Raw genomic sequence first — 16,568 nt, 5'->3', positions numbered from 1 at the left:
TCAATGAGCCAAGCGTGGTCGGTGTGGTATGAGCGTGGGCGCTGTGATGCCACATGCTGAGCCGAGTTTCCCTGGCGCCAAGAAGATGTGGTGGAGCGATGAGGGCGCCAAATGGTCTTCCTCGCGCACTGAGCACCCTTCACAACGGCTCACGCGCACGACGTTAGACTAAAGGGCATGGAGCTCTCTCACATTACCTTTGAGTTGCTGGCAGCATAAAACTTTGGATCCACAAGGATGTGCACGAGCTTAGCAGCTCCATGGGATGCGTGCAAGGACTATCCTCCGCTCGCGCCCAAAAGCCGGAGCTGCCGCCCAACCTCGCGGCACGCACGCTCACTCGAAGCGGTCCACCGCTCACCAGGCCGCTCTACATCCAGTCCTCCAGCAAGAAGCGCACCTCTCACATCGCGGTCCCAGGTCATTCGGTTCGTAGCGTGGACATAAAGGCTGCAGCCTTTGATGACATCGATGATGTTTGGGGCTCGCGCTTCGAAAAAATTCGTGTGTGTTAAACCTTTATCATCACTTCGGAAAGCAAATTTCGAGGTGGACCGTGAGCTGCTGCCGTCTCGACGCGGCTCGTGGCTGTTGGTGAGAGGAACGCGTCTGAGAGGACGCGTACAAAGCGTTGACTTGCTCTGCCAAAGTCACGTCGAAGAGCTCACTTTACGCGAAGCGCAAATTCTCGCGACCCCTTCGGAAGAGGAAAGAGCGAGGCGCAGCGCAGAAGCCATGCACATACCAGACGTCGCTGCGCACCTCACTCCCCTTCCTCACATCCGGCCTACTTTGCATCCTCACCGACCACACTGTCATCCGTCCCCGCCCCTCCAACCCACCGCAATCTTCTCTTCCACCAACGAGTCCTTGCAACCACATACTTGGCATCTCACACTCGTGCACCTGCACCTTGCACAGTCACCCTGGACATCTGAATATCCTTCACCTCTCGGGCCTCGCTGCTCCAACATCTTCCATTCGGTCCTTCAACCTCGCATCCATACCTGGGTCTGCCAATAGATAGGCGGTGCTCGTCCGGAAGAACAAGTATGACCTCCCCCGCCCCAGCGTACGCGGCCGGGGCGGCGTATCCTGGCTCGGATGCCGCTGCCTCCAGCAGCTATGCCACCTTCTCGGGCCCATCGGCGACTCAACAGCCCCGCAGGGCAGTCATGCTCAAAGGCCCTTCGATTACCTCCAAGACCTACTTCGTGCCGCTCCCAGCCACATTGGACCAGCTTGTGGCTAGGGCTGTCGAGCTCTTCCCCATGCCGCCAGGCAAGGTCCCACACATCACCCTCGGCGCCGACGAGCGCGCCATCGTCCTGCAAGAGTCGTACGACTACATCCGTGATCGCGAGCTCCTCTTCTTCCGCTGGACCGCGGAAACACCGCGACGCAACCTCGCCAACCGCGTTCGATGGGACCAGCCTCAGTCTTCTGCTTCCGCAACCCCTACCTCGGCCTCGGCATCGTCATCCAACGTCGGCATCGAAGATGCGCTGCCCTCGGCCGTCGTATCGGCAGCAGAGGCGCTCAAGGCACAATTGCAAGGCTCGCCCTCGGCAAAACGCGACTTGGCAGCTGCAACGCGCGCCAACACCATCGCCAACAGGGACCCAAATACACAGTTCCGAGAGGGCGCAGCCGCACGAAAGGCGCACGCACAGCGCGTCCTGGCTGAACAGCAGCGCAAGCGAGACGAGGAACACACCGCAGACGCACTCGGCGCCGCCCCCGTCATCTCGGAGGAAGTCGAGAGCGACATGATTGTTGACGCCGATCCCGAGGCCGTCGCAAAGGCCGCCCTCGAGCTCGCACCCAATTCGCCTACCGTCAGCCCAACCCAATACCCTTCCGTGGCCACGGAGGCAGAGCAGCCTCCAGCGATCGATTCGTCAAAGGAGCAGTCGGTTGCGGTCGAGACCAGCACCGAGGCGGCCTCTATCGAACAAGATGGTCAGCCATCCTCACCGGAGGTCGAGCTGGGTGAGCTCGTGCACGCCTCGGCCACAGACGCCATGTCCATCGAGTCGCCACCTCGCAAGAAGCAGATCGACAACGGCGGCCTCGACACGCCTCCCTCGAGCGGCAGTCGATCTAGCTCTCCCTTCCACAGCTCCGACCGCGCATCCGTCGACCACCGAGCGCGCGTCGACGCAGACGACGAGCCCTCCAGCTCGCCCATCTCCTCGCCCTCGCGCGACGTGTCTTCGCGCCACAAGCACCTCCTCAACGTCGCACCTATACCCGAACTCGGACACTTGCCTGCCGTGGTGCTCAGCCACGAGTCGGAAGCGCCCCACATGGCCCTTACTGATTCTGCGGATTCGACCGATCCTTTCGCCATGCAAGTCGATGCACCCGCCGAGTCCACCGCTCAGGCGGTTACGGCGGAGGGTGATGCGTCGAGCGCCGGCCCCACTGAACTGGCCGCGACCAAGCCACGAGATGGCCAGAGCGATCGCGAACTCAACCGCATCTACAGCTTCCTCTCCAACCTCGTCTCGCAGCTGCTTTCGCACAAGGCCAACTGGGCGTTCCAGCGACCCATGAGCGTCGAATTCGAGCAGTTCGCCGCACGCAGCTCGCGACCCGTCGACCTCTTCACGATTCGCGACAGCCTCGCTGCACGCAGGTACGGCAGCCAGCACCTCGAGGGTCGCATGGCCGCCAACGCCGTCGTCACCGAGTTTGAGGACGATCTCTCGCTGCTCTACTCGAACGCGCGTCACTTCTTTGGCATCCGATCGACGCAGGCAGAGTGCGTAGAGCATCTCGAAAAGTTCAGCCGCTCCTTCCTCAACGAGTACAAGCGCACGCAGGGAAACGCGCCGCTGCCCAAGGCGTCGTGGGGTGCTTCGTCCGATCTGGCGTCGGCCAGGCTGTCGGCCTTCCGAAGCCCGGGTTCGCGCCCAGAGAAGCGTGCCGCTCCGCTGCCGTCGTCGGCCTTCTCGATGCTCCTCACGCCCAGGTCGAATGCCAGCACGCCCGCTTCGAGCTCGGCGGCCAAGAGGACCGTCGGCATCAATGCGCAGTCGGCCAATGCCAACGCGCTCGGGATGATGCGCAGGCCCGACTTTGGCTTTGCCCGCAACGTCTCCTACGACAGCAGCATGGCACCCGCCAAGCGAGCGCAGCCGACCATGACCACCAGCGAGGCTTTTGAAAAGGCCCTCCGTGCCGCAACGGCCACGCCGCAGTCGGACCGTATCAAGCCACGCCAGGAGACCGTTGCACCCTTCCCTACGCGCTCAGTGATCGAGTCGGACTTTATGACTCGGCTCCCGCTGCTTTCGCACGAGCAATCCGAGCAGCAGACGGCTGCGCAGACAACGCCCAGCGCCAGTGGCAAGCGCCAGCTCTTCTCGACTGCCGAGACAGAGCCCGAGGCCACTAGGCCACGAACACCGTCCATGTCGCCGCCACCCTCGCCCTCGCCCACCAAACGCAACAAGCTTATGGTGAGGCTCAAGCAGTCCAAGTCTACCTCGCGCCGCAACAAGAAGCGATCCAAGAACGCCAAGGCGGCACCTGCTGGGGCCTCAGAGCAGGATGCTAGCAACGTCGGTGCTCTGGTGGATGCTGAGGAGGAGGACAGTGTGGCGGGCTTGCTCGATGCCGAGCCGGCTCGAAAGCGCGCACGCACGACCAAGGCGGCTCGAAGCATCGACGAGCCCGAGCCGATGACCAAGGCATCAAAGGGCAAGACCACGCGTGCCTTGTCATCAGCTCCCGAGGTAGTTGTGTCGTCGACGCCTTCGACTCCGGGACGTATGCTGCGCCCGCGCAAGTCGACTCCCTCGACCAACGAGCACGACTCGATCCCGCCCCCCAAGACTCCGCCGCGCTCGTGCAAGAAGACCACCATCCCCAAAGCCATCGTCGCCGCAGTCGAGACGCTCGAGGTCGAGGGCTTCGAAGTCATCGCCTCCACTCGAAGATCGTCGCGCCAGCGAAAACCAGTCAACCTCGACTAAGCATCCCCCGCATCCCCGCGCCCTCAGGAACCGCACTCGCCCAAAGCTCCAATACACCTTTGCATCTCAACTGTCAGTCCACTTTGCAATCCATCCTTTCCAATGCGCGTTTCTGTTCGTGCACAGTGCAGAAGTAGCCGAGTCTCGTGGTGAACTCCTTGCCCGGACAAGCGAAGCCCACCTGCACCGACATTTGCAATCTCAGAAAACCTCGGCGATAGATCTTTGGGCTCATCCCAACCAAGCATGCATGCAACCGAGGTCGATTCTTGGCTATATCTACATCGCAAACATAGTCATACGAGCAGGATGCCAAGTGCTAGGCGCACAGTGTGGGACTGTGTGACGTAACGATCAACGGTCGATTGATGCGTAGAGCAAGTTTGATGGCGGCTCCGACACCAAGGTACGATGCTGTGACCTTGTACCCGCCAGCGTCGAATGCGATGTCTGGCTCGTTTGATGCGAAGGTATCGCAGGATGCCAAGTGTCGGATGGATGCACGCCAAGATACTTGTTGGAACCCAGAATGAAGCGAGGCTGGCGCCAAGGTGGCGTAGGAGGCCAAGGGAGGCCGACGAATGCGATGCGATGCGATGCACTCAGGGGCGGCGGATCCCCTTGTCCCACTGTCCGTCGGAAGAGAGGTTGAGTCAGTATGCAAAGGTCTATACTAGCAACCAAGCGATCGACTTACGTCGAAGGAGAAGGGCATGGTGTCCCAGATCCGCTGCCAGTTCCTTGCAAAGGCGCTCAGGAGCTGTTGGTCGTTCGCGCTAGGACCCAGCCATTCAAGCTCGGTGTAGAAGTCGCCCAAGATATCCCAGATTTCATCATAGGCTGCCACCTTTTCGTCATCGGTGGGAGCCTGATGACCTTGCACCATAGTGTCGAAAGCGCGCGTTGACGCCGCAGACGGGCTCAACACTGCGCTGGCCAAATCCAGATTGCCGTCGTGCTGCGGCTGAAGCGGCGAAGCTGCCTGGGTGGCTGCGGCGTCAGGCGAGCGGTGAGACGGGCTCGGCGACGACGACGTGCGGCGCGAGACGCCAGCAAAGGAAGGCGGCGGGGGTCTGGGGATCGTCGTGGCTGTACGTTGGTGGCCATGGTCAGCGGCGGTGTGGTCAGCGGTGCATCATCACATGGGTGCGGGCGATCGCTTGGACTTACGAGGACGCTCGATGACACGCCATCGTCCGTCTGGACCGATATCCATGTAGACCCTGCCGGCCATGATGATCACTTGAAGAGATGATGAGAGCGGCTGAGGGACTTGGTGAAGGTGATGGAGGTGGTGGAGAAGAACGAAGCAGTGCGGGATGAGCTCGGACATTTGAAGGTGCGGAACGGCGGCTATGCATGCGGAACTCGCAACCTCCTTCCGCATACCCGCAAATAAGGTTCCGCTCCAGTGTCTTGCACTTTCCGCACCTTGAGGCGTGCGGAACACTCTTCCGCACCTTCGCCTTGCTTTCCCCTCCCACCACCACGTCTGCATCCACCATCTCTCTGACTTGGTGGTTCCCCTCTTGCCTGTCGTGTTAGCCCGCCTCTGAGGCACTTGGCTCTCTTCTCGTCCTGATACCTTGCCCAACTGTGAGTATTCGCCGACTCCCAGGCTGGCATCCCGTGCTTGCGACTGACCATCTGGCACGTCTCTTGAGATATCCTGCTTATGCATAGTGACATCCGCCGCCTCAATCCTTCGACCCTACCTCTGCGCGTGCTGCTGCCCCCGACGGTCAAGACCAAGGTAAGTGCTAGCCATCGCATGGCAACCTTTTGCGCTACTGACGATCCTTCGCTTCGGCTCTCTAGACGCAGTCATGGCGATCAATCTGACCGTCGAACGGGCTCGCCTGAAAGGCACGGTGAGCCTGGAGGAAGGTGCCACGCCATCAACTCGGCGTGCCAAAACACAGTCTCTAATTCCTGCATTGCAGCATCGGCATCAAATTCGTGTGTGCTCTGCTACACGGTACGGTCGCGATCGATCTGTGCGAGCCTGCCCTGGGTCTGCTGCTTCGCATGCACCTCGTCCTCGTCAAAGCCAAGAAGCGACTTGGCCTTGACCCTTGCGCGCACGAGCGCCTGTGCAATGATGCCCGACCTTCTCCCTGCCAACTCGGCCTCGTTTGCCGCAGGAGGCTGCACCAGAGGCAAACCAAAGCGCGAACGCACGCGGTTCAACACACCTTCCTCCATGTTGCGATCCTGATCGCTGTATACCGCGCCTTTTCCTTTACGCCCACTCAGCTCGGCCCAAGGACCTTCCTGCTCGGCACCACGGAAACGCAGCTCTGTCTCGCCACTAGAACTTCCATCGCTGCTCGACTCGGCCGCCGAACCGGACCTCTTGCCGTCCGCATCAACATCCTCATCCTCGTCTCGCTCGATGAGATAGCCGTCTTGCAACTCCTTGACTTGCGAGTAGTGGCCCGAGTACCACCACATCTTGAGCTTCTGCCACGGTCCGAGCGGATAGCCGTCCAGGAATGGCGGTCGCAGCGATTCCAGCAGCTTGATCCTCTTCTGCGGCATCGAGGTGCGCTGCAAGACGTCGTCTCCGCGCTTCGTCGAGCCCAGTCGCTGCTCGTCGCCGTCCATGATCTGGGAGCGCGTCCACATGATGCCTTGTTGAGACGTGTCCTTGTGCGCAACAAAACGCGCCAGGCCAAACTTTTCGATGCGTCGCCGCAGCATTCCGAAGCTCATCTGCGACTCGATCTGTGCTGTCGTCAACGTCTTGCAGTAGGAGCGCCACACTGCTTGCTCGGCACCAGCCGCGCTCTTCTTTCGATCGCCCTCGCTTGCCTCGCTGGGGAGCATGAAGCCAAAGCGCTCCTTGTACACCAGACCCTCGGTCACTGCCAGGACGGTGGTATGATCGAGGTTGCGCGTCCAGCTCCGCATCGCTCTGCCGTTCTTGGTGCGTCCCTTGAGGCTCGTATCCAGCTGCGGAGTCGGCGCCGAATCATCGTTGGAAGCCTGTGAAGTTGCGCTTGCTCTGGGCGGGAAGAGGTCGAGCTCGACCTCGCTCTGTTCCATCACCCAGCTCTCGGCATTCTTGATGATGCCCGACGGCGCCCACTTGGGCAGATTGCCGCGCTTGAGGATAAGTCGCGTCGTGCAAAGCACTGGGATCGTGTCGATTTGCGAGTCGAGCGTCACGGACGACGAACTGGGCGTCGAGGATGACCCGCTCCGAACAGGGCGGTATTCGATGCGGCGATCGATCACATCTACCGAAAGCACGTGCGACGCACTCGGATTGGGATAGCGTAGGAAGTACGAGCGCACGCACGACGACCACGAATGATCGTAGCTCGACTGATGCACAAAGTCCTTGACCATCGCGGTCGGCGTGTGTGCGGCTAGCCGTGCCGCAAGTCTGACCGGAGTCCTTGTGTGGAGAAGAATGTGGTGGGAGAGAAGGAGGTCGGCAGACTTGCATGGAAACAACAAATTGCAACCCGGCGGAAAAAAGCGCACCTCCAACCCACCGCTCAGTTTGTGTGGAGAACGGAGCGTTGGCGAAATTCCGGAACGTCCATCCGACTCGGAAAGCCATTCCGACTGAGCCTGCTTCCTCTTCCGCACTTTCAGAACATGACTTGCATCTGTCAGGCCTCAATCACAAAAGCAGACGACGGGTGGATTGCAGCTAGTGTACACAGTAGAGAGAGGGAGCGAGTCGTGTGGGAGCGGGCCATCAAGAGGGTTCTTGCGGAAGGCAAGGCGATTTTCGAGTGCGAGTGGATGAGCGCCAGTAGTCCCTCTGGTATATTGGCCCACTTGTCGAGGCAAGGCCAGATGCTTGTGATAGACCGTGTGTCGGCTCGAATCGATACCGCACGGATAGTGTGTTGCGACGCAGCTGGCGCCTCATTCGACATGCTTGCAAGCGGGTTAAACGACGGGACGATGTGGTTCGCGCGAAAGTGGATGATTGCTTCACCGTGTCTTGACGTTCTCTAGCGCCTCGAGCGAAGTGACGCTGTTGCCTCGGACGACAACGGTTCCGCATCGGTCGCCATCCTGCCATACGTTGGGGTTACCGGCGTCGGGATGCACCTGCTCGATCGCGTCATCCACGACGAGGTTGAGGAACATGTCGAAGCCGCGCAGCGTGCCCTGCACCTTGCGACCGCCCTGGATGTTGACGGCGATGCGCTTGTCGAGGAAGCGCTTGAGCTCCGGTTGCGAGACTTTGGCCATCGTTGCGAAGCTACGATCCGCGGGGGCAAGTTGGGAAGCGGATGCGTGTTGGAGAGGTCAAAGAGAGGATGCAAGCTCGAAGGAGTGGACCCCCAGCCAGAACAGTCCGCCTTCCGAGGAAAGCGCGCGCTGCTCGGTGCCGAAAATTCCAGATCGACCGAGAACGTACGCGACCTAACAAGCCCAAAGAATATCCCTTCAGAAAGCTGTGCCTCTCGGAGCCATTCTTCATGCTGTCTTCGACATGGAGTGGCGAGTCATACTGTCGCTGCGCTGTTGTTTCCTGTAAATTTCCTGCTGGAAGCATCGACGAGGTCTTATCTGCAGCGTGCATGAAGTCGGTTGTGGCTTGCGTCCACCCAGACGACCATGCGGTCGCATCTGCCACGCGTCTAGGCCGCGTCGAGCGCCCCGCAGTGACGGCCATTTGGGCTGTGAGCTTTTGGAACTCAGCCCGGCCGCGACCATGTGCTTCCTTTCCCGCCTGTCTGGAAATGCCGTACACTCTCGCGTGCTCGCGGTACATCGAACAGCTCCCATGCTGCAAGCCCGCATGGAGTCGAATGGGGCTGCCCAGGCGTGTCACGGTGGCGCCCGAGGGGCTGTGCTGCAATCCTCGTGGGCGTAGTGGCTCGCGGTGAGGTACGGGCATGACGTTGCAAATTCGCCGCCGGTCAACGCGACAGGGTCTCGGCACAGACCGCCTCTGCCGAGCAATCAGATCATCCAGTTGCCGCGCCGCTCGGCATCTAAGCTGGCTGCCTACGAAGCACGCCTCCTCGAATGATGACGCCTCGAAGCGGCCACTCTCCCTAGACTCGTAGCAGAATGCATTGATTGTCCGGAAAGTACAAAACGGACATGCGAGCTACAGCCTCCTACCCGCCTCCTCACACAGACCAAGCACTGGGTTGACCATCCCTCGGTGCATTCGTCATCTTCCACTCGACATGGACTTGGAGAAAGATCCGCTTCTCACACCGCATCAAACTGACGATATGTCAGCTAAAGGTTTGCTCAACGAGGACCACATCGAACTGCGTGTTGGCGATGGAGCCGCCTCACAACGCCGAGGCAGGGTAGTCGGCATGCTTTCTAAAGGGCTCAAGGGGTTGGCCATCCTGCTGATTGCTTTCTTGGCCGCTAATGGATTCTGGGCGCTCGTGCGGCCCGAGCTATACGGTCACAATGGCCTCTTCTCCTTCAATGATGGTAACGGTGGCGATCATGGCGGCCGCCATGGTCATCGTCACCACCATCACCACCATCACGAACACGGTCCTCCCCATGGTCCTCCTCCCCATGGTCCTCCTCCCCATGGTCCTCCTCCTCATGGTCCTCCGGGTGGACCTCCAGGTGGACCTCCCGGTCATGGACCTGAGCACCCGCCTCCGCCTCCTCCTCACGGCCCGCCGTCGCACCCGCATCCCCCTCCCCCGCCTCCTCCGCCCGGAAAGCCGGGACACCGACCCGGTGGCGATCGACCCGGGCACCCCTTCCCACCTCCGCCTCCTCCCCATCACCCTCCTCCTCCTCCTCCGCCTCCTCCCAGAGGGCCGGGTAAGGTGCAGGAGTGCTTCGACTTCAAGCCGGGCAAGACGCTCGAGATCCGGTCGTCTCTCGACTGGTTCGGCCAAAGCGTTCAGGTGGCTCCGTCGTTTGCGGGCTCGAGCGTCACTTTCGTGTGGGATGGACAGGTAGGTCCACCCGGCCGTCCTCGTGGTCCACACCGTGACCTGACTGAAAGCAAAGGAAATGGTGAAAAGCCCAAGGAGCCTAAGGAGCCTAAGAAAGCCCTTGGCGACGTCGTGTATACGGTGGAGGTGCCGTCCAAGGAGGAGTGGGAGGATGCTGGCATCTCTGCACTCGAGCTCAAGATCTGCACCACTCGTCGACCGGATGCGACGGGTCTGGACATCTTTAACGCGAGCGGCATCCCGCCCAGCCATGCTCACATCAACCCGGCTTTCGAACGCATCGCGCCGCTCTTCAACACTACAGTTCAGCTTCCCAGCCACTACGCCCGCGCTCCCATCCGCGCAGGATTCTTCCCCTGACCATGCGCAGCCGCCCCCTCTCTGTATCATATCCATGCCCTGTTTGCAGAACTGAACCTCAGTTGAACTCGAAACCAATTTTATGCTGTCCCACTAAGCGTTGTGCTGTGGTTGAGTCGTTGCTCTTGAGCGGTCCGGTCAGCCGAAGGGCAGGGCAAGCAATCCCAACCGAGCATGTCGAACTCCGCGACTGATGCTTGAATCTAAGAGATGCATTGCAATGTGGTATATGTATGCTTACCTTTGGCAAGCAGGCACAATGAGAGGTTGCTTCGTCCAGTGGTAGGATACCTCTTTCGGGCAAAACCCGGTGTGATACACACCAGATCAAAAGAGGCTCTGTAATAGAGGTGGTCGCGGGTTCGAATCCCGCAGTGACCCTCCCTTTTTTGCGGATTTTTTTGCGGCAGCACAGCGCGGTCTCGATTTTTGGGTCCGAATAAGAGAGTGCCCTTCGTGATGACAGGTGTCAGGAACGTCCTCTCTTTGCGAAGACGGGGAGGATCCCCGACCTTTCGTCAACCGCAAACGCAGTCGATGCAATGAAATCGCAGCTCATGGTTGGAAGGACTCGGTCGATTCGTTGCCTCTGTAACCGCCTTGGATTGCCACATGCAGGTCCGCGCGAGAACGGCGTCCCGAACGAGGTCCGAGCACGCAGGTGCATTGCTTGGCCTAGTTCGGCACGGTGTCCCTTTGTCTCGCTCAGTCCCAATCATTGAAGGTGCCAGGATGAGCGGAGAACCGCCAAGTATCAAAGCTGCGCTCCGTTTCACTTCGACCACCATGCTGCCCATCAGAACGTCGACAATGTCTGGACTTTCTTCTCGCAACACTGGCCGAGTAGGCGCCGAACAGCATGCAACAGCCTCGGCAAAGCATGTCTGGGCAGCAAGCCGTCCTACAGCGTCTGACATGCTCGCCGATGGGCTGAGTGCACCTCTAATCCCGTTCGAGGAGCTTCCTTTGATCAAGTCCGAACGATCCACGTTGTCCTCTTGCTGCATTCGATGGCGCTTCACCGCTACCTTTTTCAACAGGGACCAGAATCTGGCACGAGGCTCTCTGGCAATCCAAGTCAAGCGCTGGCTTGAACATCATGGCATCAGCGACCCTTGTATCGGCCTCAGTGTCAACTTTCCGATCCTCAGAGGACGAGGACGATTTGTCGATGTGCATGTGGCTGCCTCCAGCATGGAAGTCTTGGCCCAAGCGCCACTGGTGTTTCGCGGTGCTCGACTCGAGCGACACCTCGTCGGCCTCGCACTGTCCCCAAGCATTATGGTCGTCGAAGTGACTGGATCAAACATCGCAGACACTGGCGTCGCCCAGCAATTGGCAGACGTGCTGGCGCCGTTTGCCCAAGTGCACAATATCTGGCTCGAAACACGATCCCACAGTCAGGATACAAGCATTCGTCAAAGCAAGATGATCGCGCTGGTCGAAACAGCCCTGAGCGAGCGGGGATACTGCGACTGGGACAACATCACAGCTATTCCTGGCTATGCTGTGCTGAACGGCCGCGAGTGTAGGCTCGACTATGTCGGTCGGCTCGACTGGTGCACATTCTGCCGCAGCCAGGCGTCCTCGTTCCACACGTCGGAGACGTGCCTGAAGGTGCCGGACAAGATGTGGCAGACTCTTCATCGTGGAAGAGAGTAGTGATGCTTGCTTGTGCGAATGTACTCACCTTCCAAGACGCAGTTGCGTGTCTCTGCAGGGTGGAAGTGCGCGCGGTTGGAGGGCGGGGCTGTTCCAAATTTGGATCTCGCGACGGAGTCGAGCGAAGTGCGGGCGCGCGAGCGGCAGGCAACGGCCAACCGGCTCGGATGTGGAGGTTTACTGCCGCGCGCCCGCTCCGCCCCGCTTCACCGAGTCCGCAGCACAAACACAGCTGCACTCGGGGCATCTCCACCATTCCCAACCACCACCACAACACCATCCACGGTCCACCATCCTGACGCAAAGCATATCCACATCATGAGCGCGTTCCCGATGCTCCGTACCGTGCCACAGGCATGCCGTGTAAGTGTAGCCCTACCTCCGCCCCGAGCGGCCACTTCGACATAGCATGCTGACATTCTGTGCTTTTGTTGGATTGATGCTTCTCTTGTATTGGCACAGACGATCTCGATGGCCGAGGCGCGTGTTGGACTGAGGACGAGCATGCCACAGCAGATGCGCACGTACTATGGCAAGCGTATCGACCCGCGCATGCGTCTGGACAAGGCAGCGCGTCGCGGACCTCGCGTAATGGAGGCATCCGCATCCACGTCTGGCTCCACGGTGCGCATGGGTGTCATGCTCGGCGGTGGCTCTCTCATCGCTGCTGCTGGCCTGAGCGCATTTGGATCGCAGCGTGTTCAGTGCGAGTCGGCGCGTCCGTACGCCTCTGCACCCGTATCGGTGGAGACGTCGGGCGATACCACCACAGTGTCCACGCAGCCGGAAAGCATGGTCAACGTCTACCAGCTCTCGTTCGGCACCATCTGCGGCGTGTGCGCGGGTGTGTTCATCAAGAAGGGCCTCAAACTCATCGCCTTCCTCCTCGGCGGCTGCTACGTCTTGCTCCAGTACCTCAACGGCCAGCGCCTCATCAGCGTCAACTGGAACGCCATCAACTCGCGCTACGACAAACTCGTCAACTCCGCTGCGGGTCCTCAAGCTGTGAATGCGCGTGGCTACTCGGGCAGCAAGCTCCAGCGCATCTGGGCCAACTTTACCAACTTCCTCACCGCCGACTTCCAGCCGCGCGCCACGTTCTTGGCCGGCCTCCTCCTCGGTCTGCGTCTCGGATAGTTATTTCACTCTCCAGACGTCCGGACCATGGATCTGGGCTACGAACACGTCCCTGATGATAATGCAAAGATTGAAACTACAAGAACGCCCTCGTATGCGCGGAGATGGTGTCGTGTGTGGGCTTACGAGTCCGAGTCCGTGCATTTTTGAAGGCGCTGCGATAACGGCTTTCAACGCGCGGTCACGGCGGAACGGTGGAAAAAGCGGTAATTTGGGATGCAGCTTAAAAAAAAAGGGTCGTTGAGGCGGGCGGGCACCTCCGCATTTCCGCACTTCTTCTCGACTCTGATTCGTCCAGTGGATAGCAGGGGCGGAGAAGCTGCTACGAGCCTTGGCTTCTAGCAACCACCATCGCTGACCACATCCACTATGTCAGTGCAAGAGATCAATGTGCCGGCGCCCGCCGACTTCCACGTGCACCTGCGTCAGGGCAAGATGTCGGAGCTCGTCAGCCCGCACGTGGCCGAGGGCGGTGTGGCGCTGGCGTACGTGATGCCCAACCTGGTGCCGCCCATCACATCCGCGCAGCAGGCGAGCGACTACCTCGCCTCGCTCAGCGCACTCGCGCCCCAGACCAAGTTCGTCGGTACGCTCTACCTGTCCCCCGCCCTGACGCCGGACGAGATCGCGCGCGCGGCCGAGGCGGGTGTGCGCGGCGTCAAGAGCTACCCGCGCGGCGTCACCACCAACTCCGAGGGCGGCATCGAGGACTACGAGACGTACTACCCGATCTTCGAGGCAATGCAGAAGCACAACATGGTACTCAACCTTCACGGCGAGGTGCCATCCAATGCCGACGCCGGCATCTGCGTGCTCAACGCCGAGGAAAAGTTCCTCACGCACCTCTTCAAGATCCACCGCCAGTTCCCGGATCTCAAGATCGTCCTCGAGCACGCCACGACGCGCAAGGCCGTCGAGGCCGTAAAGCAGTGCGGCGACACCGTCGGATGCACCATCACCCCGCACCACCTCGAACTCATCGTCGACGACTGGGCGGGCAAGCCGCTCAACTTCTGCAAGCCCGTTGCAAAGTACCCCGACGACCGCCAGGCGCTGCGCGACGTCATCTGTGAAGGTAAGTGCGCCATATACAAGCTCTGATGAGAGAGTCGGAGCTAATATTGTACGCCGTCTGTCGTCGCAGGCCACCCACGCTTCTTCCTGGGCTCGGACTCGGCGCCGCATCCGCTGGCGAACAAGTATCCGTCTGCAGTCACGCACGGCGCACCGGGGACCAAGGCGTCGAGCAGCGGAGATGACGACCTCGAGCCCACGGGCGTGGTGTCGTGCGGGTGCGCAGCAGGCGTGTACACCTCGTCGATCCTCGTGCCGCTGTGCGCGACGCTTCTCGAGGGCTTTGGTGCGCTCGACCAACTGGCCAACTACGTCTCTCTGAACGGCCGCAAGTTCTACGGCTATGACAACGCCGACGACATGAAGAACGGCAGCATCACGCTGCGCAGGGCAAGCAAGGGCGCAACCGGCTCAGCGGCGACTGTGCCTGCAGTCTACGTGCACCCCGAGTACGTCGAGGTGGCCGACTCGGACGCAAGCAAGGTGCAGGTGGTCCCCTTCTGGGCAGGCAAGCGTCTCGGCTGGGAGATTGTGCGTTCCTAAGCGCGCGCGAACAGGTCGCATTTCGGTGCTGAGCCCTGGTTGCAGTGATGCATGTAGGTTGGCTCGGACAAATAGTGTACCGTGCAACCTGGCAGATGACCGAAACGCCACCGAAAACTTGTCCCGACATCAGCACGCTCATTAGGCATGGGAACCTGTGTGGAATGAGAGCCGTTGTGGATCGGAATTGACGGCAAGCTCTTGGACATGGACGTGGACATGGGCAGCATGAAAACGATCCGACGGCTGCAATGTGTGGCTTTCGAGGAGCGAGCAGGGCGATGACTTGCTCGATTCCATTTCGCATGTGCTGGCTCGGATCGTTTCTTTTGCGCAGCCAAGATGAGGAACGGCTCGAGCTTGCTTGTATTTGCGGGGCCTCTGTCGCTCGCATCTCAAACAATGCGCGCCAAGAAGCCACAGTGCGCGGTGGCTTGCAGCTTATCTGGCTCGCACGTCTCCGCGGGTCGCCGGGCAAATATCCTCGCCGCCGACGCAACAGGTGCCTGCCTCGATATACGCTGCTGCCAACAAGCTTTTTCCTGGATGTTGCGGATCCAGCAAAGAGCACGAATCGCCTATCTGGTAGCAAGGCTTGCAACCCGCGGCGTGGCATCGCCACTTAACGGTTGAGCCAAAACAAATCATCGTTGTCAGCATATCGTACGCTGCTTGTCGATTCTTTTCTGCCGATGCTGCTGCGACAGCGAGCACGATGATATCGACGTGTCATGCGTCATGACAAGTGCGCAAGAGAGCACGGAGGTCCGAGGCTAAATGGGATGTGCGTGTGGGAAAGCGACAGAGCGAGAGTTTGAGAGACAGAGAAGCTTGTTGAGCCAGCCGAGCCAAAAATGCGGAGATAGCCGGCTGTACGCCAGTGTGAAGGCATCGAGAGACGACCTCGACCACGCAGTTCCGCTTCGTGAGCGCCCAGCTGATCACCATGTGAAGCGGCGGCGTGTCCAGAGCGTCATGCCGCGCGGAGACGAGTGGATGGCTCGACGCAGTGTGGAAGCACAAGGTGGTCGAGAAAGCATCCGTATGGCGTCGGGGGGCAGAGAGGGTTTGAAATGAGCTCTGCGCACACTGGCTCAGGCGAGACGCGCGATTCGCCAACCCTGCCGCATCGAAGTGGGCTGCGAATGTTGCGCATCCAATGGCAACCAAGCACAGCACCAGCAGCGCAGGCACGGCGAGGCACGGCGAGGCACGGCGAGCAAAGCTTCATTTTGCACGTCACCATCCGCCTTCCCGGCGGAGACGTTGGCGTGTGCAGCGCCGGAGCAAGGGCAGTCCCATGTGAAGTCTGCAAGGCAAGAGCGAGGCTCGAGATCCACCAGAGTCTGGCGCAAACACACACACACACACACCACACACATACATACTTACCGACACACACACTCACAAGGCTTGGCGCAACCGCTGCGCCGCGGAGCTCGCGCGACCCGTCAGGGCGTAACCACGTTGCGAGTCACCTGCCCTTGCGTTGGCCATGCCAGCGATCACATTCTATCAGCGTGGGGTGGCATCACCAGCGGGAGGGGTTTGGCGAGGTACATCCACCGATATGGAAGCCTCATCAAGCTCGGCGACTTCGCCAAAGGTGGGAGGGGATGGGAGCCCGAGCGGGGTGCTACCCAAGGATGCTGGTACCGCGGTTGCTTGCAAGCACCGAGCGAGGCTCGACTCGAACTACCGAACGTGCATCGGATTCATGGCAGCCGTATGAAGTTGAGCGATGCGACTGCGACCCCACACAGCTGGCTGCCGCTCAGCTTTTGGTCAAGCGAGGTGCAAGTCGCGAGCTTGCACTTCATCCGAAGCTTGCCCATCATCAAGATGGATCGGCACCACGCAGCATGCGCATCCGAAGCCGTTCGAGCTTGGTCGC

General features: G+C 60.2%; 7 protein-coding genes and 1 non-coding gene across 8 annotated transcripts; 6 read left to right on the top strand and 2 right to left on the bottom strand.

The window, feature by feature from the left end:
• Nucleotides 1–1,052: 1,052 nt before the first annotated feature.
• PAN0_003d1566 (uncharacterized protein) lies at nucleotides 1,053–3,983 on the top strand (the record flags this gene model as incomplete). Its single annotated transcript, XM_014802525.1, has 1 exon — nucleotides 1,053–3,983. One exon carries the CDS (start codon nucleotides 1,053–1,055, stop codon nucleotides 3,981–3,983), a length of 2,931 nt encoding a protein of 976 aa, XP_014658011.1.
• Nucleotides 3,984–4,585: 602 nt separating this feature from the next.
• On the bottom strand, nucleotides 4,586–5,316 carry PAN0_003c1565 (uncharacterized protein; the record flags this gene model as incomplete). Its single annotated transcript, XM_014802524.1, has 3 exons — nucleotides 4,586–4,612; nucleotides 4,681–5,072; nucleotides 5,154–5,316. 3 exons carry the CDS (start codon nucleotides 5,314–5,316, stop codon nucleotides 4,586–4,588), a joined length of 582 nt encoding a protein of 193 aa, XP_014658010.1.
• A 638-nt stretch (nucleotides 5,317–5,954) lies between these two features.
• Nucleotides 5,955–8,853, bottom strand: PAN0_003c1564 (MSF1-domain-containing protein; the record flags this gene model as incomplete). The annotated part of the gene is made up of 4 exons (XM_014802523.1): nucleotides 5,955–7,357; nucleotides 7,487–7,574; nucleotides 7,953–8,211; nucleotides 8,381–8,853. The coding sequence occupies 4 exons, from the start codon at nucleotides 8,851–8,853 to the stop codon at nucleotides 5,955–5,957; spliced, it is 2,223 nt and encodes a 740-aa protein (XP_014658009.1).
• A 298-nt stretch (nucleotides 8,854–9,151) lies between these two features.
• PAN0_003d1563 (uncharacterized protein) lies at nucleotides 9,152–10,258 on the top strand (the record flags this gene model as incomplete). The annotated part of the gene is made up of 1 exon (XM_014802522.1): nucleotides 9,152–10,258. The coding sequence occupies one exon, from the start codon at nucleotides 9,152–9,154 to the stop codon at nucleotides 10,256–10,258; it is 1,107 nt and encodes a 368-aa protein (XP_014658008.1).
• A 265-nt stretch (nucleotides 10,259–10,523) lies between these two features.
• On the top strand, nucleotides 10,524–10,639 carry PAN0_t003d0001. The gene is made up of 2 exons: nucleotides 10,524–10,559; nucleotides 10,604–10,639. It is a non-coding gene; the product is annotated as a tRNA-Pro (tRNA).
• A 405-nt stretch (nucleotides 10,640–11,044) lies between these two features.
• Nucleotides 11,045–11,920, top strand: PAN0_003d1562 (uncharacterized protein; the record flags this gene model as incomplete). The annotated part of the gene is made up of 1 exon (XM_014802521.1): nucleotides 11,045–11,920. The coding sequence occupies one exon, from the start codon at nucleotides 11,045–11,047 to the stop codon at nucleotides 11,918–11,920; it is 876 nt and encodes a 291-aa protein (XP_014658007.1).
• A 318-nt stretch (nucleotides 11,921–12,238) lies between these two features.
• Nucleotides 12,239–13,057, top strand: PAN0_003d1561 (fun14 family protein; the record flags this gene model as incomplete). Its single annotated transcript, XM_014802520.1, has 2 exons — nucleotides 12,239–12,283; nucleotides 12,383–13,057. 2 exons carry the CDS (start codon nucleotides 12,239–12,241, stop codon nucleotides 13,055–13,057), a joined length of 720 nt encoding a protein of 239 aa, XP_014658006.1.
• Nucleotides 13,058–13,426: 369 nt separating this feature from the next.
• Nucleotides 13,427–14,674, top strand: PAN0_003d1560 (dihydroorotase; the record flags this gene model as incomplete). Its single annotated transcript, XM_014802519.1, has 2 exons — nucleotides 13,427–14,132; nucleotides 14,202–14,674. 2 exons carry the CDS (start codon nucleotides 13,427–13,429, stop codon nucleotides 14,672–14,674), a joined length of 1,179 nt encoding a protein of 392 aa, XP_014658005.1.
• Between the last annotated feature and the right edge of the window lie 1,894 nt (nucleotides 14,675–16,568).

Source organism: Moesziomyces antarcticus (assembly GCF_000747765.1).
Source record: "Moesziomyces antarcticus DNA, scaffold: scaffold_v10003, strain JCM 10317, whole genome shotgun sequence".
In the NCBI taxonomy this organism is placed as follows: Eukaryota; Fungi; Basidiomycota; class Ustilaginomycetes; order Ustilaginales; family Ustilaginaceae; genus Moesziomyces; species Moesziomyces antarcticus.
The sequence above is the reverse complement of the archived record's forward strand: the minus strand, read 5'-3'. Positions and strand labels throughout refer to the sequence as shown.